This window comes from Marmota flaviventris, chromosome 5 (assembly GCF_047511675.1).
Source record: "Marmota flaviventris isolate mMarFla1 chromosome 5, mMarFla1.hap1, whole genome shotgun sequence".
Taxonomy (NCBI): domain Eukaryota; kingdom Metazoa; phylum Chordata; class Mammalia; order Rodentia; family Sciuridae; genus Marmota; species Marmota flaviventris.
In genome coordinates this window covers 114,285,109-114,312,784 of record NC_092502.1, presented here as the reverse complement: position 1 = coordinate 114,312,784, position 27,676 = coordinate 114,285,109, and the positions used below count along the sequence as shown (strand labels likewise).

The 27,676-nt window shown below is 32.5% G+C and overlaps 1 protein-coding gene across 2 annotated transcripts; it reads right to left on the bottom strand.

Annotated features, from left to right (window-relative positions):
- Positions 1-356: 356 nt before the first annotated feature.
- On the bottom strand, positions 357-27,667 carry Cenpk (centromere protein K). 2 transcript variants are annotated; one of them, XM_027951617.2, is made up of 11 exons: positions 27,600-27,667; positions 25,486-25,539; positions 22,976-23,127; positions 20,438-20,494; positions 15,051-15,123; positions 13,209-13,255; positions 9,864-9,946; positions 9,679-9,777; positions 9,096-9,222; positions 4,132-4,185; positions 357-1,006 (listed from the first exon to the last, which is right to left on the bottom strand). In XM_027951617.2, the coding sequence occupies exons 3-11, from the start codon at positions 23,090-23,092 to the stop codon at positions 848-850; spliced, it is 816 nt and encodes a 271-aa protein (XP_027807418.1). In that variant the 5' UTR covers positions 23,093-23,127; positions 25,486-25,539; positions 27,600-27,667; the 3' UTR covers positions 357-847. The 2 variants fall into 2 exon arrangements, with proteins under 2 accessions (XP_027807418.1, XP_071468665.1); XM_071612564.1 differs by lacking the exon at positions 27,600-27,667 and adding an exon at positions 26,861-26,904.
- Between the last annotated feature and the right edge of the window lie 9 nt (positions 27,668-27,676).

The window sequence follows — 27,676 nt, the reverse complement described above, 5'->3', positions numbered from 1 at the left end:
CAGTATAAAAATATAAAAGCACACATAAATTTCTCTTAGAAAAACTGATGCTAAATAGGTTTATAATTCTTTAGTTTAGCTTGAGTCCTATATCTTAATTTACCTGTGAAAAAGTCTATCTATAAAAATATTCCATATTACCAATAGCTAGAGATTTTTATAGAGAATTTTATTTACAAAAAAATTACAGAGTGTTATGAACATAATTTTGTAGCAGAATCAAGAGCAGATTAGTATATAATGTCCCTTGGTATTTAATACATATTAAAATATAGTTTTCATATACCAGCTTTTGCCATTTGTATTTTCATATTCCAATTTTTAATAAATCTAGAAATAAGGCAATACACATGAAATAGATTTGCTAGGTATTTTTAATTATGTCACTTTCTCCTTGGGATATTACTTCAATTTTATAAACATCGGCAAAATAAATGATCTTTCCATTATAATTCCTAAATATAATTTTTAAATACAAATGAAACTTAAAATGCATAAAATATACTGCCATAAAATTGAAAAGAAAATTATTATTATTACATTAAGAATATCCTAAATTAACAAAGAATTTTCCAAAGAACAACGAATGAGGCAAAGTACATTAATGCTTTATAAATCTACAATATTTTTTACTTGCTTTCTTTGTACAGTTTAAAACACCATAGCACTGAATGAATAAGAAAGGGCCATTTTTAAAATGAAGAAATGGCAATACATGTCACTTAAGGATAAAAGAAAGATGGATTATTATTTCGATTTGCAAATAATATTCTTTTATTCAAATAGTCCTGTTTCCATTATCCTTAGATGACAAGATTCTTTCCTGTTATGAAAAAAGAACATCCTCTTATTGATGGAAGGCTTCTAATCTCAATCTGGTTGGATCTTCTGGATGTCTCAAAGCAATTCCATTACGCAGCAGCAGCTCAATATAAGGTGGCCAAAAGGAATCACTGATTTTGACATATGGATCATGTGGAACATCAAATAATCTATTTATAAGAATCTAGAAAAAAAATATCATCCAAAATATACTTTACTGGGGAAAAAATCTACACAGCTATAATAAAACAAAGTTTTCCACCAAGGGATGCTGACCTCTTTTCTCCCTGAACAACTGTTTATAGCATAACTTTTATGTACTAGCTTAAATAAATGATTTGATTTTTTAAATGACTATAAATATCAGTGAATGAAAAAAGTTTTTAAAATAAATCTTTCTATCTTAATTTTTTAAAACATTCCCCAAAAATGCTTTAGAAAGCTGGTACAATTCTCCCTCTTTTAGGATTAATAATTTATTTAGAATAAGAGAAGAATCTTAAAAATTCAAATTATTACTCAATGGTAAAGCACTAGACTACTAGACTAGCATGTGCACAGCCCTGGGCTTGATCCTAATAAGCAAAGCGCATGTGCACACAGACACACATACCCCCCACACAAAATATACAGAAAGTTTAAATGAGAGTGTTAGTATTTGTGAGTGGGTAAAAGAAATTGCCAGTTTCCACACCCTCCAAACATCTACACTTCTGATAAATCTTCAGAATAGTTGATTTTATCATCATTTCCTTTGTCTTTGATTTCTTTATCAAGGATGCTAAGCGATTACAACCAAAATTGAGAAGGTTCAAGTTTTTGTACTAATTATGTAATCTAAAACTTTTAAATTAATTTTTAATTTGTTTTAATTAGTTATACACGACAGTAGAATGCATTTATACACTTTGATAAATATAGATGGGATATGACTTCTCATTTGGAAAGTTTTTTCAGGAAGCAAAAATTTATAATACTTTAAATACTAATGTTTTATAAAGCATGGTCAAAAATAGCTGGGCTTGTGATAGTGCAGGACTGTAATCCCAGTGACACACCAGGCTAAAAGCCTGAGGCTTTCAAATTTCAAGGCCAGCTTCAGCAATTTAGACAGACCTTGTCTCAAAATAAAAAATAAAAAGGACTGGGGACGTAGATCAGCGGTAACAAACCAACTAACAAAAAAACACAGTGAAAATTTCAAAATGGAAATTAATTGTAATTTTGCCTCCTCATCTACCCCCTGGTGCCTTCACAAATTATGAAATCACAACTCAGAAAGATTAAAGGATTCTATGGGGGCACACAATCAGTGGCAGATCATGAGTTAGGCTTAATCTCTGAATTGCTACACCAAAGCTTCAAGGGAAAGATGCTATTACTTTAAGGAACATGGAAAAGAAAAAGCATAATTTTAACAAATAAAGTGCTAGAAGAGTGAATAAAATTAACCTGCCAAACTCTAATTTCATATTTTATAATAGCAATATCTTGATTCTTGAAATAAAAATTTCAACTAGCATTAATTTGTCTATTTCAAGTCATATTCTAGGGAAAAAAGCTTGTGGCCTCATTACTTTTAGGAATCTTGATAAAGAATTAAACATATTCCCATTAAAGCACTTTGAAAGCTTTGTGAGTTGTAAGTGTGACTCATTGGTAGTGTGCTTACTAGCATATGTGAGGCCCTGGGTTTGATCCCCATCACTACAAAAATAAAAGTTTTCTTATTTTTCATTTTTAATTTAAATTGTATTAACTAAAATTTTAGTAGACACTAGAAATGGCTGTTAAAAATTCAAATTTAAAATGAATATGTACATTAAATTTTGTTTTGCACTGAATAACAGTTTTAAATATTGGTTACTGTTATCACTAATAATATAAATCTCAGGAACATACTTAGTTTTCTAAGTTTTACACTGTATCTCACAGTACAGTTTGAAAATTTTACACTTGTACTTCACAGTTAATACTTGTCAATATTTGCTGCATGAAGTCACAATTTTTATTTAAAAATTTTAAAACAACCACGCTAACAATATGTAATAGTTTTGGTATGAACTGGAATAGCTAGAAATAAGTTAAAAGATTACAATTATAAATCCAATAAATATTTGCATTTTGGTTTTCAAAGCAATGATATTGTTTATTAAGAAAAATCTAAAAAAAAAATATCTAAAACAAAAAAAGAAAGATCTATTGAGGCAACTATTTATTTAGATAAAGATAGGGACTTTAGCACCCAATTCATTAAATCACAATGAAACATGTTTTCTGAAAACATTCTTCAAAAAACTTACTAGTGTTAAAAAAAAAAAAGGCACACTTTACCAATTGGTAAATACACTATTCATAACTATTTTATTTTCCTCTCTGCTCAATTGCTGTGCATTGTCAAATCTAGATTTTCTAAGGAATTTAATATATTTAAGAATTTGGCTAAGTTCAGAAACATTTTTTTTTAAAGAGAGAGAGAGAGAGCAGTTTTTAATATTTATTTTCTAGTTTTCGGTGGACACAACATATTTTTATTTTTATTTTTATGTGGTGCTGAGGATCGAACCCAGCGCTCGGCGCATGCCACATGAGCACGTTACCGATTGAGCCACATCCCCAGCCCTAAGAGAAACATTTTTTTAAAAAAGATCAAAAGTATTTATAAAACAAAATAAATGTCATACGGAAAAGGTTGAAATTACTCAGTCTTTACATTATGACAAGAGATTGATGCTATTTAATTTAAGGAAAATTGTACAAAACTTTTTATGACTCTGTGGAAAGAATCTTTAAGCTCACTTCACATATTTTTGAGTTATAGAGGTGTCAATTTAAATTCTAACATTGTAGCAGCACAGGACTTTTCAATGTATATGCCAAATAACATGATATAATTTTTAAAGTCTTTAACTGTGATAAAACTTGGGAATGTGATTAAAGTTAAGACTTAAATTTCACATTCTTAAAAAATGATAATATTTTCCTTAATACTATATGGAAGAAACTAATTTTTTAGCAAAGATAAATTATTATGAATATATATAATAAAGATTGATATAGGGGCTGGGGTTGTAGCTCAGTGGTGGAGCGCTTGCCTCACACATGTGAGGTACTGGGTTCAATCCTCAGCACCACATAAAAAATAAATAAACAAAATAAAGATATTGTGTCTATGTATAACTAAAAAAATTTAAAAACAGATTGACATATACCTAAAGAATTAAAGTAGTATTTTCTCTTTTTGAAGCCTGAGTATATTAAAAGATAGCATTAAAACAACAACAACAAAAAACTATACAATATGCTTACCTCTAGTATTTCATGCAGTGTTATCAGCTGTTTGGTTGATTCTTGAATGTTTTTCTTTTAGAGAAATGTGAATAACAAACAATTAACATTTTCATTTTGCTAGTGGCAGAATGCTAAACTATAATATGAGGTTTTTAAAAATTATTGTTTCTTAGTTACAGTGGTACACGGTAACTGAAATCAAACTCATGATTGGATGACTTAAGAAGAATTCTGAAACAAACTTTTATTGTAGGTTTGCTTTCAGACATTTATTTCACCCTGCTAACTTCTGAACATACTATCACTGAAAATGCCAAAGTGCTTTCACACGTTTAACAAAGATATGTCTCCCTCATTCTTTGATGATGTTTTGTTTTGAAACAGTACTGGGAATTGAATTCAGAGCCTTGTGCATGCTAGGTAAGCACTCTGCCACTGAGTTACACCCCCAGCACTCATTATTTAGTGATTTAAACCCAAGAACAATATGTTGTATATTTCTCCTAAACATCTTCTTATTAAACTTGGCCCAAGGTCCTGGACACCCAAAGCCCAATTTTGCCATCCAATATATTTACCATCTAATCCTCTTGTTTCATACCATTTGCAAACCTTGATAGCCATGTATTCTACCTCTTCATCCAAATTGTTTAAAATGTTCAATAGGACAAATCTCTAAAGGAAACTGCTAGAAATCTTCCAATAAACCCAATCAAAAGAACTGAGTTCAGACATTCTATTAATTACAAGTCACCAACTATACTGCCAATACTTTACAGATACCAGAGATTGCAGGGCATGGTGATACACACTGGTAATCCAGGCACTAAGCAATTTAGTGAGATCCTGACTCAAATTAAAACATCAAAAGGACTGGGATGTGGCTCAGTAAGTGGCCCTGGGTTCAATACCCACTACAAAAAATAAATAAATAAAAGATACCAAAGATTATCATGGAATGTTTATAAGGCCTTGTGAAAATATAAATATGTTAAAGAAATAATAAAATAATACTAACAAAAATAAATAAGATTTCTAGTAAAGACATCAGAGTAAATTTGCATTTAAAAATCTCCTTATATCTTGCTAAATGAAAAAGAGTAGTAAAAATCAGTATATGAGTAAGCAGTGGTGAAGGCAACACAATTACAGAATTGATTAATAAATAAGAAGGAAGCCAAAAAAATTCTTTAAAAGAAGCAGAGCAACAAAAGAAGTGAATGTTTCAACATAAGAGGATAAACAATAGATGTAATTATAGAAATTTTTCATGAAATATGAGCTAAATCTGTCTAAAGAAAGAACATATCATCTTCAAATAAAAACTGATATTGAATGATCAGCACTGTGACATATACTTTTAAGTTACTGAAGCTTGAAGAATTAGTCAGCTTTATAGTCAGAAGCAGCAAATCATCTAGAGTCTGGCCTCAGATTTCTACATAGTCCATTCATCTTAGAAGATATGGAGCAATGCCAAATCTTGAGTTTCAATTAAAAAATGTGTGAAACATTGAGTATAAAGACAACAAAATATTTTTAAGAAGACAAAGAATAAAACATTCAGAAATTTTTCTTAAACAAATTATTTGGGAAGAAAACAAATAAACCAACCATTAACAAAACCATGAAAGAAAGCAATGGATCAAAAGTAAGAACTAAAAAAATCAGTGGTACTAGATAGGTACTGATCCAATACAAAACAGAATGAAAGCTAACCATAGACATGAATGATGATTTCTTAGCACAACATAAATACTATAAACCCACCAAAGTAAAAACAACGCAAAATTGGAATAGAGAAAGAATGTTAATTTTCTTTCTTTTTTTTTTAAAGAAGAATGATTTTTAAAAAATTTTTTAGTTGTTGAGAGACCTTTATTTCATTTATTTACTTATATGTGGTACAGAGAATCGAAACCCGTGTCTCACATGTGCTAGGCAAGTGCTCTACTACTGAGCCACAACCCCAGCCCTAATTTCCTCATCTTTAATTCTACCTAAAATTGAGAAATGGAGTTAAATAAACTCTTTTTTGTTCAATTTTTTTTTAGTTGTAGATGGACACAATATTTTTATTTTATTTATTTATTTTTATGTGGTGCTGAGGATTGAACCGAGTGCTTCACGCATGCAAGGAAAGTGCTCTACCACTGAGCTACAACCCTAGCCCTTAAAAAAACTCTTATATTATGTTGTTTTTCATGATTTATTTTCCTTGCATTAGAAAGATCTTTCCAGAACTCAGACTATTCGAGGCAAAAAAATTTTTGAGTTCAACAATTCAACACTTAACTATTTTTCACTCTTCTATCAAATCTACATAAAATTACATTTAGCATTTATTTCATATTAGCAAGTACAAAATTCCACTGATTCAATTATCCATCAATTTATATTTTTATAAGCGTATGTTTAGAAAGATGTCTCAAATTATATTTACCTAATGCTAATGATGGTGTTCACCTCATGTTAAAGAACTGAACTGATGGAGAATGTTTTTAGCTTTCTTTTTCATGTCCATTTTTGAATTATCAAGTCCAATGTTGTAGAATGAGTATGTCTCTAGAAATTCATGTGTCAAATTCCTAATGCAACTATATTTGGGAACAGAGTCTTAAAGAGGTAATTAATATGAAAATGAGGTCATAGAATGGGACCTTACTCTGAAATAACTGGGTTTTTTGCTTGTTTTGTGGTACTGGGGATCAAAACCAGAGCCTTGCCTATGCTAGGCAAGCCCCTTACTGCTGAGTCACATCCCAGTTCATGGTTCCTTCCTTTCTAAGAGGAAGAAACACTAAGAATTCTCTTTTCTCCTTGTATACAGAGAAGAAACGAATGTGAGAACACAATGAGAAGGTATAATCTACAGGTCAGGAAGAGAGACCTTACCAGGAACCAACCCTGACAGAACTCTGATCTTGGGCTTCCACCTCTAAACTGCAAAAATTAATTTGTTGCTTAAGCCAAGAAGTCTGTGATATTTTATTATGGCAGTAATAATATATATAGTATTACTGTAGGCCAGAAAGAGAGACATAGAAAGAGAGGAGGGCAGGGAAAACAGAGGCACAGATGGTAGACAGATAGTAATCTATCATTTTACAACATGTATCAATAGTTCTTAATGGCTTCTAGTAATCAATTTTTTGCATTTCAGGATGCCTCACACATGTGGTTTTATTATTGAAGAAGTTTAATAGTTTAATAATTTTTAAAAACTAAAGTTGAAACAAATGGGGAGACTGAAATTAGAAAATCAGTGAACTGTTACAAGATTAAGATCAAAAGAATCATGACCTTCACAGAATGGTCTTTCAATAATTTCCAAAATAAATAAATATAAATAATAATGGCTAGAATGGAAGACATAGTCCATAACAAATATAATGCCCAGAGATGATTTCAAAGAAGAATGCGAAAAATAAAATGAACACAGATTGCAATTATAAGAACTTTTTCTTTTTTTCCTGATATTCTCAAATTCATTCAATAAATATAATTCTGCCTTTTTTTTTTTTTTTTCAGTACAACTGCTAGGCAAGCACAATACCACTGAACTATGTCTCCAGCCCTTTAATAAATGTGAACTCATCCTGGAATACAGCTCAGTGGTAGAGTGCATGCTTAGGATATGACAGGTTTGGGTTTAATCCCCAGCACCAAACAAAAAGAAAAATAAAAAGAAATTAACTCAGAAGATATGTAGACAGAGATATACAGGTTTTCTAAGCAAAGCAAATACAGCAATATAAGGCCCAAAAAAGTGAGAGGTCACTGCATACCTTGTTTGGCTATAGTAGTAAGATTGAATGGATTCACATAAGAGATAAATAAAGAATGATTCATGGGGGCTGGGGTTATGGCTCATCGGTAGAGTGCTTGCCTAGTATGTGTGGGGCACTGGGTTCAATTCTTGGCACCATATATAAATAAATAAAATAAAGGTCCACTGACAACTAAAAAAAAAAAAAAAAAACAATTCATGATGAGGCTGAACAGACAGATACACTCCAAAGTATAAATCCATTATTCTAAGTAATTTATAGACTTCATCCTATAGGGAGCCAAAAGTTTTATAATAAAAAATGATTAAACTATATTTACATTTTAGAGAAACTATTCTGGTACCAGTTTTAATACCAATTCCAATTTCAAAGTTTTGTTTATTTATGCTATATAATGTATTAAAGAAAAGGAATTAGAGTAGTCATTCACAATCTTCTGTCACTCAATGATTTACTTGTGTTTTTGGAAAAAGTTTATTTTATCATAAATTCTATTCAAATAATTATTAACCTAGATTAAACTAACAATTTTCAAACATTCTTCTGATTTAAAAAGAGGTATACATTCATGACAAATAGTAAAAAAGCAAACAACATCATCAACAACAAAAACAAAACTCACCTACCAGACCTTACATTTATGGTATAAATTATATTCAAGTCATAAAATCTAGTCATCTGTTTTATTCATTTAAAAATATGAGCATTTCATGAACTCTAATGGTGTTCAACAAATCATTTTTAAAAGCTGAACTTTTCATATCATATGGATATAATATAAAAAAATTTAATCAATCCCATTTTTTTTCCCCCCAGGGAGGTACCAAGGATTGAACTCAGGGGCATTTGACCACTGAGCATTCTCAGCCCTATTTTGTATTTTATGTAGAGACAGGGTCTCGTTGAGTTGCTTAGTGCTTTGATGTTGCTAAGGCTGATTTTGAACTCTTGGTCCTCCTGTCTCAGCCTTCGGAGTTCCTGGGATTACAGGCAGGCACCACCACACACCAGCTTAATCAGTCCCATTTTATTGAACAAGTAGGTGGCTTCTAATTTTTCAGTAAATACGTGATGATGGCATATTTCAGTACATTTATCCGTGTGTATATCTTCTCACTATATAAGAAAACTTGCCTTTGGACCTACCTAAAACAATTTAAAATCTACATGCATATCTTCTCTAAAACTTACCTTTTTCTTTTTAACATTCCCATCAGGCAGAGGAAAATGGTCTTCTAGAAACTCACCCAAGGTACTCAAGAGTTTCTCCTTGAATGCTTTTATATTAAGCATTTTAGTTTTCAGCTCACTAAAGATTCTAATAGATAAAAAGAAAATTAAGAGAAACAATTAACTGGTAAAATGTATATATATGTACCTGGTTCTTCATAAAGTTAATAAAAAACTTTGCTGAGAGCTAGGGTTGTAACTCAGTGGTGGAGTGATTGCCTCAAACATGTGAGGCACTCAGCACCACAAAAAATAAATAAATAAAAGTATTGTATCCGTCTAAAACTTCAAAAATGCTGAAACTTCATTGCTCCAACAACATAACTAGTTTTATGAAAGATATATTTTCTTTATAACATGTAGGGAAACTAATAATACAACCCAGTCAAGTCATTCATAAAAAATCATGTAACTAATAATCGGCAAAAGTTAAGGTAAGACCCACAATTCCTGGTGAGATTTGTCTTCTTTTCATCTATAGTTTAGGTAACATGAAAAAGAAAATACTTTCTCCTATTTAAAAAACTTAGAACCACAAAATTACCTTGTTTCAGAAAATGTCACAAACTGATTTTTCAATTCACTGTAAAGTGCATTAAGAGATTCCATTATTTGTTGCTGTTCATCCAACCATTGTTGCTCCCTTCAAACATGAAAACACAGATTATGGATTTTAAGTGCCAATTCAATACATATCAATGATTAATAGTAATTATAATATAAACATACCTTTCTAAGTCTTCCTTTAATTTTTCATTCTTTGACTGAATAGTAGATAGTACCATTTCAAGATCATGTCTTAATTTTTGGAACTAGAACAAAATAATTCAAATTAATCTCAAAATAGAAAGGGTTGGGGATATAGCTCAGTAATAAAGCTATTAAAAGAAAAGAAAGAAAGAAAATGGGCAAATGAAATGTTACAAATAATTTTATATCAATAGATTTGACAAATTAGAATGAAACAATGCTTTGAAAGACATACTATCAAAGCTCATTCAGAGAAGAACAAAACCTAACTAGCCCTAAAGAAAATGAATTTGTAGTTAAAAACGTTCCTGGATTAAAAGTTTTATTCATCTCAGAATTTTTATTTAGTTTGTAAGGAAATGCTAGCCCAGATGGCTTCACCTATGGGTTCCAATGCTTGAAGAAAAAACAATACCAATTATATACAAGCTCTTTTGAAGAGGAGAGGATACTTCTCAATTCATTCTATGAGGTTGTTATCATCACTCTTATATCAAAGCTTAATAAAGACATCACAAAAAAACCAATATTTCACATGAACATAGATATAAAAAGATATGTAAAACTTCAACAAATTAAAATCAGCAATAAATAAAAAAGATTAATGTTATGATAAGTGGGATTTATCCTATGTTCAGTTGATTAAGTAGCGGACTTAATTTAATGATGAAAAAGCAAATGCTTTCGGATAAGACCAGAAGCAAGACAAAGATGTCCATTCTTACTGACTACATTTAATATTTTACTGAAGTAGTTCTACGACAGTAAAATATGACAATAAAAAGTTATGAAAAGCATCTAGAATGGAAAGGATAATAAATCTCAGATAATCCATGTAGAAATCTGATTTCAAATGACATGTCAATTTAGAAAATCTTACAGAACTATAAAAAGCTACTAGAATAAAAAGATTTCTCAAGCTCACAGGATGTAAGATCAATGTAAGATCAAGATTGATCTTAGTACTTAGTAGTAATAAAAAACTGACATTTGAAAGAACCATTTAAAGAGCATCAAAAATACTAAGCATACAGTTCAGCTTGGAACCCAAGGTGCCCTTCAATAGATGAATGGATAAAGAAAATGTGGTACATATACACAATGGAATATTACACAGCCATAAAGTGAATGAAATTATGACATTTACTGGTAAATGGATGGAACTGGAGAATATTATGTTAAGTGAAATCAGCCATTCCCCAAAATACCAAATGCCATATATTTTCTCTGATATGCAGATGCTAATTCACAATAAGGTGGGGGTGGTTAGGAAAGAATAGAAATATTTTGGATTAGACAAAGGGGAATGAAGGGAAGGGATGGGGAATGGGAAAAAAGATTTTAAAATATACTAAGTGATGAATTTGACAAAAGATATGTAAGACCTATTTGTTGAAAACTACAAAAATATTACTGAGATGCTTATTTTAAATACCACATAAATGGAGATCTGCATTCTGACTAAATATGTTAAAGATGTCAATTCTCCCCCAACTTAATTTATAATGAAGGGGGAAGTTTACTTAAAATTTCAGCAAGGTTTTTATGGGATAGAATAAAAAGCCACCTCTAAAATTTAGATGAAAATGGGAAACAATTTTGAAAACAACAACAAACTTAGAACACTCATAGTACTTAATGTGAAATATTGGTTTTTTTGTGATGTCTTTATTAGGCTTCAGTAGGTAGCCAAGATAAAGTGGTATTGGTTTAAATACAGAAATATGGAACAAAGGAACAGAAATACCCACAGTACAGGATGAAGAACAAATGAAGTGTCAGAAATAGGTATACACATTTCTACAGTAATTCCTCCTTATACAGCTTTCCTTTTCTTTGGTATCAGTTACGTGGGATCAACTGTGGTTTGAAAATATTAAATGGAAAATTACAAAAATGAATAGCCCTTAAGTTTTAAATTGCTGTTTTGCATATTGTGATGGGTTCAGGAGCTTCTGAATGTCTGAATACGTGAAGGTTCAAGGAGGGAGGCATAAAGAGGGTATGGAAGCTTCATGTCCCTTCCCATGTGCTGCAAAATCTGCCAGAAAAGTGGTTTCTGGTATGGAGAAATCTCCATATATTTTGGTGACCAGTGATGCTGTGTTGTACTGCATAGTGAGAAAGAAAAAAAACAAAAAACACTAGTTTCTCCTCTCTACCCTTAGAAATGATGCTTCTCATTTCCATTGGAAATATCAGAAGAATCTATACTGTGCATACTTCCACCAGTATTCTGTTTAGGATTACTCAGGCACTAAGAAAACTGAGTCTTTCTCTATAGCTTCCCTCTTTTCTTTCTGAATTATCACCAAAATTATCTATAAAGGTTTCCTCATGGTGGCGTAGGCTTTTTCTAGAATACACTTAAAAATTCTTCAGCCTTTACCCCTAACCCAATTTCAAAGCAAATTCCACATTTTTTATATTTATTAGAGTACCACCCCACTTCTCAGTACCAATTTTCTGTAGTACTTTTGGGCTGCTATAACAAAATACTATAGATAGGGAAGCTAAAAAAAAAAAAAGAAAGAAAGAAATTTATTTCTCACAGTTCTAAAGGCTGTAAATACAAGATTAAAATGCCATAGCTGGGTGCAATGGTGCACACCTGTAATCCCAGTGGCTTGGAAAGCTGAGGCAGGAGGACCGTGAGTTCAAAGCTAGCCTTGGCAATTTAGCGAGGCCCTAAGCAACTCAGCAAGACCCTGTCTCAAAATAAAAAAAATTAAAAAAGGGTTGGGGATGTGGCTCAGTGGTTAAGCACTCCTGGGTTCAGTCTCTGGCACCAAAAAAAAAAAGATGCCAGCAGATCTGGTGTCTGACAAAAGACTGACTTCTTGCTCACATGGTGAAAAGAAATGTGGTTCCTTCAGCCACACATAAGAGCATTAATCTTATTTATGAGGCTCAACCTTCAAGACCTAAATACTTCCCAAAGTTCTCACCTCCTAGTACCATTACATTGGGAATTAGATTTTAACATATGAACCGGGATGTCACAAATTTTTAATCCATAGTAGAAGAACAGATGTATGTGTGAAATCAATTAATTATGTTTAACCTTTTATTTTTATTAATCGAGTTTAAACACCTAAAAATGAGATATACAATTAAGGTTTACATATTAATCACTAATATTTGCAATAGTTCTGATATAAAAATTGACTTCAAATTTTAAAAACTATTTAGTTCAATAAAATATAATCAAATAAAAATATGGTTTTAGGGTAATTTCATACCATTTTTCTTATGTCATGAACTAATCTAAAATATTCTGGTTATAAATTATTTAAGTTTACTACAAATTGATAAATTACTTACCTCTTCTGTTCCTAATGTTATCAGAACATCCTCTGTCAGGGGAGTTACTACAAAACCAAAACAAAATTATACATATATTTAGTTAACTCTCAAGAATTGGTTTTTTGGTGTTCAAGATAACCCATTCCTTCTGTATATTACAGAATGCTTTATGAAATATGTGAAGCATTTGTGAAATTATTTTTGTTTCCCATCTTTGTACATATAACCAATTATATATACTTTTAGATAAATGTGGAATTTTGTTTTTAGTGTTTTTCCCCCAACCCTCAAAAGCAAGTTTAATAATCTATAGTGTGTTCCTATATGTAGGCATATAATCCTAGATACACACACACACACACACACACACACACACAAATTTAGGCACACATATATTAAAAGGTTTATTATTTTTTTATCACTGCTGATTTTACAAGAATAATATCAGCTACACATGGTGGTACACACCTGTAATCCGAGCAACTCAGGAAGCTGAGGCAAGAGGACCACAAGTTTAAGGTCAGCCTCAGCAACTTAGCAACGCCCTAAACAACTTAAAGAGACCCTGTCTCAAAATAAAAAATAAAAAAGGCTGAGGATGCAGCTCAGAGGGAAAATGCCCCTGGGTTCAATCCCCAGTACCAACAAAACAAAACAAGTAAAACCGCACAAGAATAATATCGTATTACACACATTCACTCCATTTTGAATTCACTCAACAAAACTCCCATGAAAACCCCTTCCATTCATATGTTGCAGGTCTAATTCATCCTTTTACTGACTGTATAATATTCCACAGCAAGAATATACCATAACATACTGGGTGATTCTGTTGACTAAGCATGAACTTTGCACTTAAATTTTAGCTACAATAACAAGAATACAGCAAACACATTTTTTAGGTATTGGTGCTTTCATTTCTATAGAACATATTCCCAGAAATGGAATTTCACAGAATGAAATGTTCAATTTCATTTTTGGTAGAGAATATCAGACTCCTTTCTTAAAACATATCTACAAGTAATGAATTGAAAACGGCAAAAGAGAGCTGGGGATATAGCTCAGTGTCAGAGGATTTGCCTATCATGTATGCAGCCCTAGTTTCAATCCTTACGGTACTGACACCCCCCAAAAAAATACACCCAAAACAATAAAAACAAACCAGCAAAAGACAAACTCTTCCATAAATTTTGCCAGTCAAATGAAATAGCAATGGATATTAATTCTGTAAAATTTGTGTTAAATTCATACATTAGAAAAGTCTACCTTTCCTAATCAAGTGTTATTTGAAATTTTTCAAATGATACGCTACTGAAAACTTTCAAAGGTATCTAGTTATTTCTTACCAATAACTAGGGAGCATATTTTTCAAGTATAAACAATAGCTCTGAATTGCATATTCAATGCAAGTATCCTTCAAGAATGAAGGAATAAAGACATTTTCAAGTCCTTTGACTCTCAGGTTTAGTATTCTTATTCTATTCCTTTTGATGCTGCATATTAGGTGATTTTTGATTTTTACTTTTTTTGTTATCATTATCCCTTAACACACACACCCTATTATCCAGGTACTACTGAATGCACAGGCTGCTCTGTTGGCCTCATACCCAGAATTACCAGTCCCATAGGCTGCCACATTGGAAGAGTTTTTAAAAAATGTTATATTCTTAGAATCTGTCATACTGTACTTGTTGAAATGATTCTTTGAATATATGTTTAAATGCTATTCTTGGCTTTCTTTCCATCTTCCTAGTATCAGGAGAATTCAGGAAATTTCAAGAAAGCCAAATGGAGCTTGTAATTCTTCTTGTGATCATTAAATTGTCTACAAAAATACAAATCTAAAAATTAAAATCTTACTTTCAGGTGTTTCTTTGTGCCACTGACTGAGTTCAGCAGTTAAACATTTCACTTGCATAATCAATAATGATAGCTAAAAAAAAAAAAGAGATTTAATAGATATCATAGCTATTCATAGATAAAAATGTAGACCATTTTAATACTTAAATATTAGTTCCTAACATAAATAGCTAACAAAAGTAAAACTAAACTATGAACATTTAACACTATAAACATAATTCTGTTTTAAACCATGCTAATTACAGCATCTTATACGAATAATATAGTATTAAAAATGATAAATTCTGCTTCACCATTTAAACTAAAAGAACCTAAGTGCATTAAGATAATTTCCTTAAAAAAAAAAATAAAAACTTAAAATAAAAAAATGGTCCAGGCACAGTGATGTCTACCTCTAATCCCAAATATTTGAAGTATAAGGCAGGAGGATCCCAAGTTCAAGGCCAGCATGGGCAACCTCAGTGCCTTAGCAAAGAGACTCTGTCTCAAAATAAAAAATTAAAAGGGGTAGGAATGTAAATCAGTGGTAGAGCACATGTATACCATGCCTGGCATCCTGGGTACTATTCCCAGCCCTAGTACCACAATTTTAAAAAAAGTTATTTATTGTCAACATTTTTAGATAAATTTGCCTTAATTTTTTTTTTCTTCTTAGAAAAACTACAACTACTTTTAGCTGATAGCTAAATACATATTTAAATACAATTTAAATACATAAATCCAAATAATTATAAAATAAGATTGGTCCCACAAGCCACACATAAATACCAGCTTTACTCCACAAGTTTGCAGCTTGCAAACTGTGTATTTCTTAGCCAAATATAAATCAGGGCTAATGTGGTTTTGGTAGTAGGTGATCCCCGTCATTCCAATTTTGATAATCTATGTGAAAATCTGTTGACTGGTTAGACTTTAATATTTTAAAGTCCATGTATGCTTAAAGTTAGATCTCAGAGCGTTTTTAATCTTCTATTTGTAATTCCTATTGGTACCCGGACAGATTAAAAATTCACATTTCAAAAATAAAATGGATTTTACTAAAGTATTTACATCACAAAGGTACCAACTACTATCTTTTATAACCTACAGTAGCTCAAAGACCCTGCTCTGTATCATAATATTGCCTGTCAAAATACATCAGAAGAGGAGTTTTAAAAAAAGAGAGAGAGCATTAACAAAATTTTAAATCTTTTGTGTGTGTTTTAATGGTTTTAAAAAAAATTTAAATTTCTTTTATTAGTTATACATGACAGAATATACTTATGCTCCTTGATATATCATACATAGATGGGGTATAATTTCTAATTTTTCTGATTTTACATGTTGTGGAATCACACTGGTTATGCTGTCATATATGTACATAGGTAATAATATCTGTTTCATTCTGCTATTTTTCCTACCCCTTTATCCCCGCCCCTTTCCTCCCTTTACTCCCCTTAAAGGGATATAAATAGCCTATTTTAAATCTTTAACAAAGCAGAGTTTAATATTTTCCTTATAGATAATCAATTAGGAATGTGAAAAAAATTTTTGTGAAGTATCAAGTGTATAAATGTAGTTTAATATTAGTAAGAGATAATAAATTTTTAAAAAGCAGCATTAAGTTAGGTAAAACTATCATATGATGATAAGGAATCCATATCACTTCTGTTCAGCTTAGGTTGAAATATGTGAAATTATTAAAATTTATTTTTAACTCATAATAAACCGTAATTTCATGTAGTTAAACCCATACACATTGATGGTACTATATTGATGAAGCATATGTTTTAGTGTACCAAAGCCCAGCAGGCAAGCATACAAATAATTTCTCAACTTGCTATAAAACTGAACAACTTTTTCTAAAAATAATAGTAATATTTCTAAAGTAATTTAATTACTAAAATTTTCTTAAAGTATCTAACTTCCTACTTTAGAAAATGGGCTTCTAATAAAATTTTGAAGATGAAAGGTATGCAGAAAAGAATTAACAAAGCAGGATTAAAACTATTTTTAGAAAGATCTCCTTATAACATTGTCCTTTGGCTGGCAATGAGAACTTGGTTAGGCTTCAAGAAAATAGTTCCTACCACCCAAAACATTCCTAAGAGAGGCTTAACATACCTAAACTGTTTATCTAAAGAATGTGGTTTATGAGAAGTTGTCTCTTCAGGTCCTTGGCCCATTTATTCATTGGGTTATTTGTTTTTTGGTGTTTAGCTTTTTGAGTTCTTTATATACTCTAGTGATTAGTGCTCTGATGGGTGAGGGGTAAAGATTTGCTCCCAAGATGTAGGCTCTCTATTCACTTCACAGATTGTATCTTTTGCTGAGAAGAAATTTTTTAGTTTGAGTCCATCCCATTTATTGATTCTTGATTTTAATTCTTGTGCCACAGGAGTCTTATTAAGGAAATTGGGGCAGGGTCTCTGATTGTATTCCTAAGTCCTTGATGTACAATCAATCAACAAATACATGAAAAAATGTTCATCATCACTAGCAATTAGAGAAATGCAAATCAAAACCACTCTAAGATTTCATCTCACTACAGTCAGAATGGCAGCTATTATGCATACAAACAACAATAAGTGTTGGCAAGGACGTGGGGAAAAAGGTACACTCATACACTGCTGGTGGGACTGCAAATTGGTGAGGCCAATATGGAAAGCAGTATGGAGATTTCTTGGAAAATTGGGAATGGTGCCACCATTTGACCCAGTGATTCCTCTGCTCAGTCTATACCCAAAGGACTTAAAACCAGCATACTACAGGGACACAGCCACGATCAATGTTTATAGCAGCATAATTCACAATAGCTAAACTGTGGAATCAACCTAGATGCCCTTCAATAGATGAATGGATATAAAAAAAAATGTGGCATATATACACAATGGAATATTACTCAGCAATAAAACAGATTAAAATCATGGCATTTGCAGGTAAATGGATGGAGTTAGAGAAGATAATGCTAAGTGAAGTTAGCCAATTCCAAAAAACCAAATGCCGAATGTTTTCTTTGATATAAGGAGGCTGATTCATAGTGGGATAGGGAGAGGGAGCATGGGAGAAATAGATAAACTCTAGATAGGGCAGAGGGGTGGGAGGGGAAGGGGAAGGGCATGGGGTAATTAATGATAGTGGAATGTGATGATCATTATTATCCAAAGTACAGGTATGAAGACACAAATTGGTGTGAATATACTATACATACAACCAGAGATCTGAAAAATTGTGCTCTATATATGTAATAAGAATTGTAATGTATTCCGCTGTCATATATAAATTAAAAAAGAAAAAACAATGTGGTTTATGCTGAACACCTGCTTTCCTTCTGTTAGTCTGGTATTTTTGTTACCTGCCAGATAGGATATGCCTATGTGACCAGCTTCCACTGAAAACTTTGGGAAGAGTTTCTAATGAGGTCCTCAGATAGACATATTGTCACAATTAGACGGAAGAATTGAACAGGTCCTGTGTGACTCTACAAGGAAAGGACTCCTGAATTGTGCCTGGTTTCCTGTGGATCTCACCTCATGTACCTTTTCCCATTGTTGATTTTACTCTGTATCCTTTCACTGTAATAGAACAAGTTCACTATATACTGAGTCCTGTGGGTCCTCCAAGAGAATCATCAAGCTTATGAGTGGGCTTGGGGGTGCTCAACACAACAGGATAACACATATTGTATATTCCGACACTACACATTTACAGCTACACAAGACCCAGTGTTTGGCTCACTGCATGAAAATTATTTATAAGCTTGTAGGTCCTATCTCTAATGATTCTGATTTAGTGTATCTCAATTTCTACAACCTAGGAACCACATTTTCCAAGGAAGATGATGGTTTCCTTATTACGTAGTGCTTTTTCAAATGCAATATTCAGTTTATTTATCCTATGCAACACAGCTGCATACTTATAGTTAAAAAAAATTTTTTTTTAAGTTGTAGATGGACATAATAACTTTATTTATTTTTATGTGGTGCTGAAGATCAAACCCAGTGCCTCACACTTGCTAAGCGAGTGCTCCATCACTGAGCCATTACTCCAGGCCAAGACTCAAAAAGTTTCATGAACACAAAGAGGAACCCGGTTGTTTATCACTAATTCTGACATTAAGAATCTAATAAGTACTTTCAAAAGTGACAAATTAATTTTTCCCTTTATTTCTTTTTTATTTTTAATTAAGTATCATTATAATCATGGACTTTTATTTTTTATATTATTATATTCAATTAAAGTTATTATTCATTATAATATCAAATTTGGATAGCAGGAGCACCCTCAAATGAGTTCTTTTGTCTTTTGACATTTCTCTACCAGTTTGGGGGAACTTTCATTGGAATCATCTGTACATTTGATTCTATCCTTAGAATTTTTATCATTAAAATGTTTTTAATTTCTTATATGGTAAAATACATCTATTTTTTCTTTTATACAAAACAGACTTATAGTATTAGCCAAGAAGTTTTCCCCCATTCCTGGTTTGCAAAAATATTCTCCTAGTTTTTTTTACAGATTTTTTTTTTTTTTTTTTTTTTTTTTTGCTAATCCATCAGGAGTTTATATGGTATAGAAGGGAAAATAGAGGTCCCATTTTATTTTCCTCCACAGGATATCTAGTTGTATCACTATAACTCATTAACTAATTCATTCTTTTATGACAGATTTGAACTACTATATTTTTGTCACATTTTAAATTCCTTACCTGATCCACTGATCTATTCCTAAACCAATTCCACAATTCTTTGATTATTTCAACAGATCTAAATCATCTTCTAAAGCCTACGGTAAAATCAATAAAGGTTACATATAGATAGAAAAATATATTTGGCTATTTTACCTAACACGGAGTAGGACTGTCTTTGTTCTATTTTTTTTTTATTGTTTTAATTTTTAACAGGGTATCACAATAGCAATGAACAAGCAATTTGCTCAACTGCTAAATGAATGTATTTAAAAGACAAATAATAAAGAAAATGCTTTCTTATTTATAATAGCTTGATTCAGTGTTTGGTTTTTTTGTGTGTATGTGTGTGTGTGTGATCAGATCCAGGAGTGTTTTACCACTGAGTTAAGCTATATCCTCAGCCTTTTTCATTTTAAGACAGGGTCTCTCTAAACTGCCAAGGCTGACCGCAAACTTGCAGTCTTCTTCCCATGTCACTGGGATTACAGGTGTGCGCCACAGCACCTGGCTCCTTTTTTTAAATTTTTGATGGAATCTTGCTATTTTATTTACTTCCAACTCTTAAATCAGGAAGAAAAAAGAGTTTTCCAAATGATTAAGAATACAGGTATTAATAAAGTAATTATGTTTGAAGTAAATATAAACATATATACTTCTTTTCCAAAATACAATGAATTGTACTTACCTATTTTCAGGGAAAAAAAAAAAAAGTTCATACCTGAGCATTTGAATTAGTGAGTGTCTCAGTTCCAGTAAGTGATAATTTATTCTGACACTTGATTAAAAAAGAGAAACAAGTCAGATAATATAATCCATAGATAATTTCCTTCTCCTCCCCTTTTTTAATCAGTCCAATATAATACTCCTTTAAAACAACATACAGATATCTAACATCAGAGTTTTAATTCCTCACTTTTTAGGCAAAACAATGAAGGAGGCAGCCAAATAGGTTCCAAAGTAAATATATCAAAAGGAAAAGGGGATACCAGACAAAAGAAAAAGAACAGAAACCAATAGCTGTGGTGACTTATAAACTACAAAGTGGAAAAGGTAGGGAGGTGGGGAGAATAAGAGAAAATACAGTAGAAAATAACAAAGTAGGTAAGAAGTTAGTTAAGATCATAAAACAAAGACTTCAGGAGACACTGTTCTTGTGCCATTAAAAAAAAAAATCCAGGGGCTAGGGTTATGGCTCAGCAGAAAAACGCTCGCCTCACATGTGCAAAGCCCTGGGTTTGATCCTCAGCACCACATAAAAATAAATAAATAAATAAAATAAAGTTATTGTGTACAACTACAAAAAACTATTTTTAAAAATCTCAAACTATTAATAATAATAATAAATCTGAGAATTAAAAATGAGTAATTTAAATTTAAAATTTTATTTTTGCTTATTTCTAGTTGCAATATTTTTCTATAAAAAGTATTTTTATTTTGTTTTGTTTTGTTTGTACTGGGAATAGAACCCAGGAGCACTTTACCACTGAGCTACATCCTTATTCTTTTTTATTTATTTATTTTGAGACAGAGTCTCACTAAATAGCTGAGGTTGGCCTCAAACTTAGAATCCTTCTGCCTCAGCCTCCTGAGTAGCTGGGATTACAAGCCTGCACCACCAGGCCTTGCCTACAATTATTTTTAAGTCTAAATTTATACACTGAAAAAAAATTTAAAAAATTTTTTATACAAATTATGTAGTAGATACATTAATGATATAAGAGTTCCAAGAATTTATGTTTAAAAATTACTTTTTAAAAAAGAAATAAGAAGAGAGACCCCACAGAGCCAGGCAGAGTGGCACATGCCTATAATGGGAGGCTGAGGCAGGATAATCACTAGGTCAAAACCGGCCTCTGCAAATTAATGAGGCCCTAAGCAATTTAGCAAGACCCTCTCTCTAAATAAAATATAAAAAAGATCTAGGGATGAGGCTCAGCAGCTCAGAGCTCTTGGGTTCAATCCCTGGTACCAAAAAGAAAAAAAGAGAGAGAGAGAGAGACAGACACTACTACTAATTCACCCTACTCTGAACCTTTACTGGGAAAAGGATGCTAAAATTCTGTGGCCTCTAACATACAATATATTATTTTAAGTAGAACAGTATTTTTACCAAGATACTGTAGTATACCAAAAGCAATTCCCTCACTAAAACAGAAAATGTATAGATGCTTCAAACTCAACAATTTCTAAATGAATTCACACTTTCACTCATAATTATGTATTCTTCCCATTTCTATACTCTGTTTTAAGGAATAACCTCAAAACCAGCCAAAGGCCCAAACCATGAATCTGAAACCATCCAAGATAATTCTCTCCAATTTCACAGTGATTAACCTCCTTAATATTTCTTGAACCTATTCTATTTGTAGTAACACTATTTAGGTCTTCACTTCTGAATAGGACTAGAACCTCCTAAATGCTCTTTTTTTTTTTTTTTTTTTTTTGGTAGGGGGGATTGAACTCAGGGGCACTCAACCATTTAATCAAGTCCCCAGCCCTATTTTGTATTTTTTATTTAGAGACAGGGTCTCACTGAGTTGCTTAGAGCCTTACTTTTTGCCGAGGCTGGCTTTGAACTCAGGATCCTCCTTCCTCAGCCTCCCGAGTCATTGGGATTACAGGCATAACCCATCACGCCCAGCCCTCATAATAATTTTCTTACTCTGAATATCTGATCATGTCACTTCAGTGTTTATAATCCTGGCTTCCCATAGTACACACTCAACAAAATTCTTCATGTTCTTGTTTCCAGTTAACTTTCCAGTCTCAGTCCACAAATCTTTCTTTGTTCTTATTTGCATTTTTCATTATATTCTCCTTAGAGTTCTCTTAACTCTTCAAATTTTATACATTTTTATCTTTCTGCATTCTATGCCTGTCCTACTTTCACTGGCCAAGTCTTACCTATCCTTTAGAAATGAAATTAGTGATTACTTCTTATAAAAATTATCCATGACTCCTTCAGCCTAGGTTGAGTATTCCTTCTAAGTATAGTTTTGTACTTCAATATTATGTATAGCTATTCCAAGATAATAAACCTAAGATTAGGAGTTGTCATAATTTTTCTCTTTCTATAGCTTATCTATCATAAAGCTTCTTGAATGAATGCTTATAGGTCTAAAAACTATATAAATATTACCATATATAATAGTTCCGAGAAACTAGCAAAATTCTATCTTTCCAAAGTCTAATTGTTATTGAAATTGATTTAACTCTTATATTAACATATATATCACCTTTATCTCTTGAAACTTACTTCTTCCATGTCTTTCCATATTTCTTCACATTCTTTAATAAGTTCTTCTTCAGTATCTGTAACAACTTCCACATCTGTAGTACTATCGGGATCTAGATCTTGCTGACTCACTGACATGTGGATTGTGATTTTTCTTAGCCTTATAAGAAAAACTAAAATAAAATATATTTATGCATTCAACAAATATTTGAATATTTGTTACCTGACAAATACTCATCTAGTGCTAAAAATTTAGCACAGACTTAAACAGACAAAACCCTTCCTACTAAAAGGGAAACACTAATACAATACTGTTGGAGGGAATATAAATTAGTACAACCATTATGAAAAACAGTATGAACAATACTCAAAAAACTAGAACTAGAACAGCAATTCCACTAGTGAATATATATTCAAAGGATAGAAAATCAGTATTTTAAGTAGATATCTACAGCATTAGTTACAGTAGTGAAGATAATGGAGTCAACCTAGGTGTCCACCAACAGATAAATGGAAGAAGAAAATGTAGTGCATATTCACAACAGAATATTATTCATATATAAAAAAGAATGATCCTTGCATTCAATCCTCAGTACTGCAAAAAACAAAAATAAAATAAAAAAGAATAAAATTCTCTCATTTATGGAAGCAGGAATAAGGACACTATGTTATATGAAATAAGTCACATAAAGAAAGACAAATATCACATGATCTTGCTTACATGTGGAAACTAAAAATGTTGACTTACTAGAAGTAGAGCAGAATAGTGATTTTCAGGGTTTGGGAGGGTAAGAAGGGGATAGAGAGAGGATGTTTAATGGGCACATGGGTACAGTTGCATAAGAGGGATATTTTTTAATGTTCTATAGCACAGAGCACAATAAGTATACAGATAACAATTAATTGTATATTTCAAAATAGCTAGAAGAATTATGAACATTCCAACACAAAGAGATGATAATGTTTGAGGTGATGAATATGCCAATTACAATTAGGGTACTAATATTATATACGTACACTGTATACAGGTACTAAAGTTAAGAGTTTTGTTTGTGGGAGTGGGTTGCTAGGGTTAAACTCATGGTCTCATACTGCTAAGGACTCTGCCACTGAGCTACACCCCCAATACATGTATTGAAATATCACATCATACCCTATAAACATAAACAATTATCATGTCAATTAAAAATTTTAAAAAGACCAAAAAAAAAAAAAAAAAAAAACCCATTACCATTTAAACTGGTAGGGAACAAAGTTACTATGAACTAAAAAAAAAAAGTCCCTCCCACATGGAGCTTAATTCTATTAAGGAAAGCAGACAATAAATTAAAAAATATACAGTATAGAATATGAAATTATTTCAAGTGTCATGGAGAAAAGCAAGGCAGAAAAAAGAATAGGGAAAGTCAGCTTAAGATAAAAGTACAAGGGGCTGGGGCTGTGGCTTAGCAGTAGAGCGCTTGCCTAGCATGCGTGAGGCACTAGGTTTGATCCTTGGCACCACATAAAAATTAAATAAAGGTGATTGTGTCCACCTACAACTAAAACAAATATTAAAAAAAAGATAAAAGTACATGATACTCTTTTTGAGGGGAAGGCAGTACTAGGAATTGAGCCCAGCTATAACTATAACTTCAAACCTTTTTTAAAATTTGAGACAGTGCCTTGCTGAGATGCTCAAGGCCTTGCCAAGTTGCTGAGGCTGGCCTCTGACATGCAATCCTCCTGCCTTAGCTTCCTGAATCACTGGGATTACAGGTGTGTGGCAACACACCTGGCTCAAAATTCATTTATTTTAATGGGAGAGTCAGCAGAGTATCAAGAGCATAGATGCAGGTAGGTGAGCAGATATGCTGGTAGGAGTTTATGGAAGCTCTGTCTGAATTGTTTCTTAGTAAAATCATAACTAAGGTTACTAGCAGTGAATAAGGATGGGGAGAAAGGATTACAGATATAAGGAAAGGAAAAGAAATGTATAAAATAGATATGAGAGAATGTGTGAGGATAAGATAGTAGAATTACTGGCTAAGTGTTAAAGGCCACTGGGCTGTGTGTTTTCCTTCACAGTGAGGCAACACAGGTACAGACAGAGACAATTCAAAGAATGGCCATGAGAGTGAGTAACTAAGACAAGCTGGAGATTATAATCACTAGAGGAGAGGAGGTCAAGAAAGAGAGTCAAGTTGCTGGAAGGATCATCTATAAGGATATTCAAATCACTAAGAAATATGATAGTGTACAGCAAACGATGACAGTAAGCCAGGAGCTAATAACATTCAAGGAATGAGGAATGACACAACCTTGCTAGATGACAGCCAAAAGGAAAAGCAGCAGGCACTACAGTGTGTTGGTATGAATTTATCTTTTGACCCAGAAATTCTGTTCCTAGGAATAATCCTACAGATAGTTATGTTTGTATAAGTCTACACAAGTATGCCTACAACATTATTTGTTTAAAAAACAAAACAAAACACTATAAAGGTAAATTCTACAACCAGACTCTAAGTTTAAATCCCAGTTTTGATACTTACAAGCTGTGGGACCTTTGACAAGTCACTTAAGCTTTCTATGCCTCAGTTTCTTATCTGTAAAATTAAGATAATAAATATTACATACCCCATAGGGTTATTATGAACAATTAAATAACTAAATGTATATAAATCTCTTAGATCTGTAGCTAGCATACAAAGAGCTATATCAGTATTCGAAGATCGTAGAAATCATTTAAATAACTTGTTATATCCAAAAATGTTTACACTAAATACCCTACCTGCTCTACTTAACATACAATTTAAGCTCAAAAAACCAGTCATTAACAATTTAAAATATTTAATCAAAAAGTCAAATACTATATAAATATTTGTCTAAAATATACCTTAACTCAGAAATCAAGTACAAATTGATTTCTCCACACTTCCTCACCCAAACCAGAAAACACTGGCACACTGATGCTGATTTCAGACCTCCAGCCTTCAGAATTGTGAGAAATGAATTTGTTGTCTATTTTTAAAAATACACACACACAAACACATTAAGGGTTTAACTTTATCCTTTTTACACATTTTGTATCCCTCAACCTATCTAAGAATAGAACAAGTCAACTTTTCGGGATCCGCAGTTAGGATTAAAACACCTAATTTATTGAAGAACATCACTGTATTTAGGAATAATATTATGTCATACCAACTTAAATTTGTACCACTAATGGGGAAAAGATTAATATATATGAAATAAATGTAAGTGCTCATATAATTCAAAGATGTATTCATTTATTTAACAAAATGCTCTTAATGTGTACCATTGGTTAGACACTGTAACCATAGCTGTGTAGGTGAGAAAAATCTCTTTGTGGAGCTTATATTCTCATAAATGATTAAATACAAGATATAACTTCAGGTAGTTAGAAATGCCATGAAGTGGGGGTGGGGATGTAGCTCAGGGTAAAGTGCTTGCCTAGCATGCATGAGGCCCTGAGTTCAATCCCAGCACCCAAAAGAAGTGCCATGAAGTGGCAAATTATACAACACAGGCTGCAAATGCTTTCAGAATTCAGGATAGTGAAGGTTGGATAGACCTACCTAGAAGAATAAAGAAATTAGTACATAAAACCACCGAATAAATGTTAACCAGCTCTCCACCATTATCATTACAATCTTCACCCTCATTATTATTGTAATGGGCTCTGAAAGATGAGAAGCTGGAAAGGTAAAGGCCAGATTGCTGTGGAGAGGCTTTCAAGGTTTAAAAACATAAGACGGGGGCAAAAATGGGCAAGGCATATTTTTGAGACATAAATGAAAGTTATCTGATTAGAGGAGAAAGCAGAGAATAAATGATCTTTCGAGATAGGATGGGTCAAATAATGGGAGTCCTTGAAATTAATAGAAGCTTTTCAACACTGCTTACCATGAGCAGTTCCCTTCCTTAAAGAAATCTACCTTTGGTTTCTACCTGAAAGAAAAAGTAAAAAAGACATTCATCTGATTTGAAATGGGCAAACACAAGGCTTTGGAAATAAGTGTGAAAATTCCTTTCATTTTTGAAGAAAAGGGGAAGTCGTTTTGACAGATTGTATTTAATGGATAAACAAAGAGATTAAGAGAGTAGATTTTAAATTGTGCTTTTTTGTTGTTGTTGTTGTTGCTTTACTAAATAAATAAATAAATAGGGCAGCCCTGGGTTTAGTCCCCAGCACAAGCCAGAAAGAGAAAGAGAAGGCCAGCAAGGCTGAAGTTCAAAAGACCGCTAAGAGGTCAATGTCCATGTCAGGGCAGAAAGCAGGTGACAGCTCCATTCTTGGGCCACTCAGGGTTAACTTAGGTAGCAGGTTCTCTCCTCCACCCACCCATTCCGTCCTGGAAGCAACTACTAATACTCGCCAACTTCTTCACTGAGTGTGAGAAGAAGTGAAAGTTCATCAATTCCTGGCAACCCCGCCCCTCCGTCTTTTTCTGCTAACCCGCGGGGTGGTGGCTCAGGCGTTGACGCCACTGAAGAACCGCTGACTGAAGGCCCAGCTGGACAACCAGCTCCAGTTCCGGAGCGGTAAAGAACTCGCCTTCTGCGCTGGAGCTCCAAATCCAGTGAGCTGCCAGCCCCGAGACAAACTTAAGTGGTTACGGCTTGATCTTTTCCCATTTCTTACCTTCACAGAGCCATAGGCTTTGGTTCTCAGCTTTGCTTAGCGTCAGCTACGGAGCAGAGTTCTATGCGCGCGCTGCT

Excerpts from the sequence above, each read along its gene's own strand:
- Cenpk (XM_027951617.2), bottom strand. The coding sequence starts at position 23,092 with ATGTCAGTGAGTCAGCAAGATCTAGATCCCGATAGTACTACAGATGTG. Across the intron at positions 20,495-22,975 it reads TATGGAAAGACATGGAAGAA|TGTCAGAATAAATTATCACT; the intron begins GTAAGTTTCAAG and ends TTTTTAATCAAG. Across the intron at positions 9,223-9,678 it reads GTGACATTTTCTGAAACAAG|AATCTTTAGTGAGCTGAAAA; the intron begins GTAATTTTGTGG and ends TTTATCTATTAG.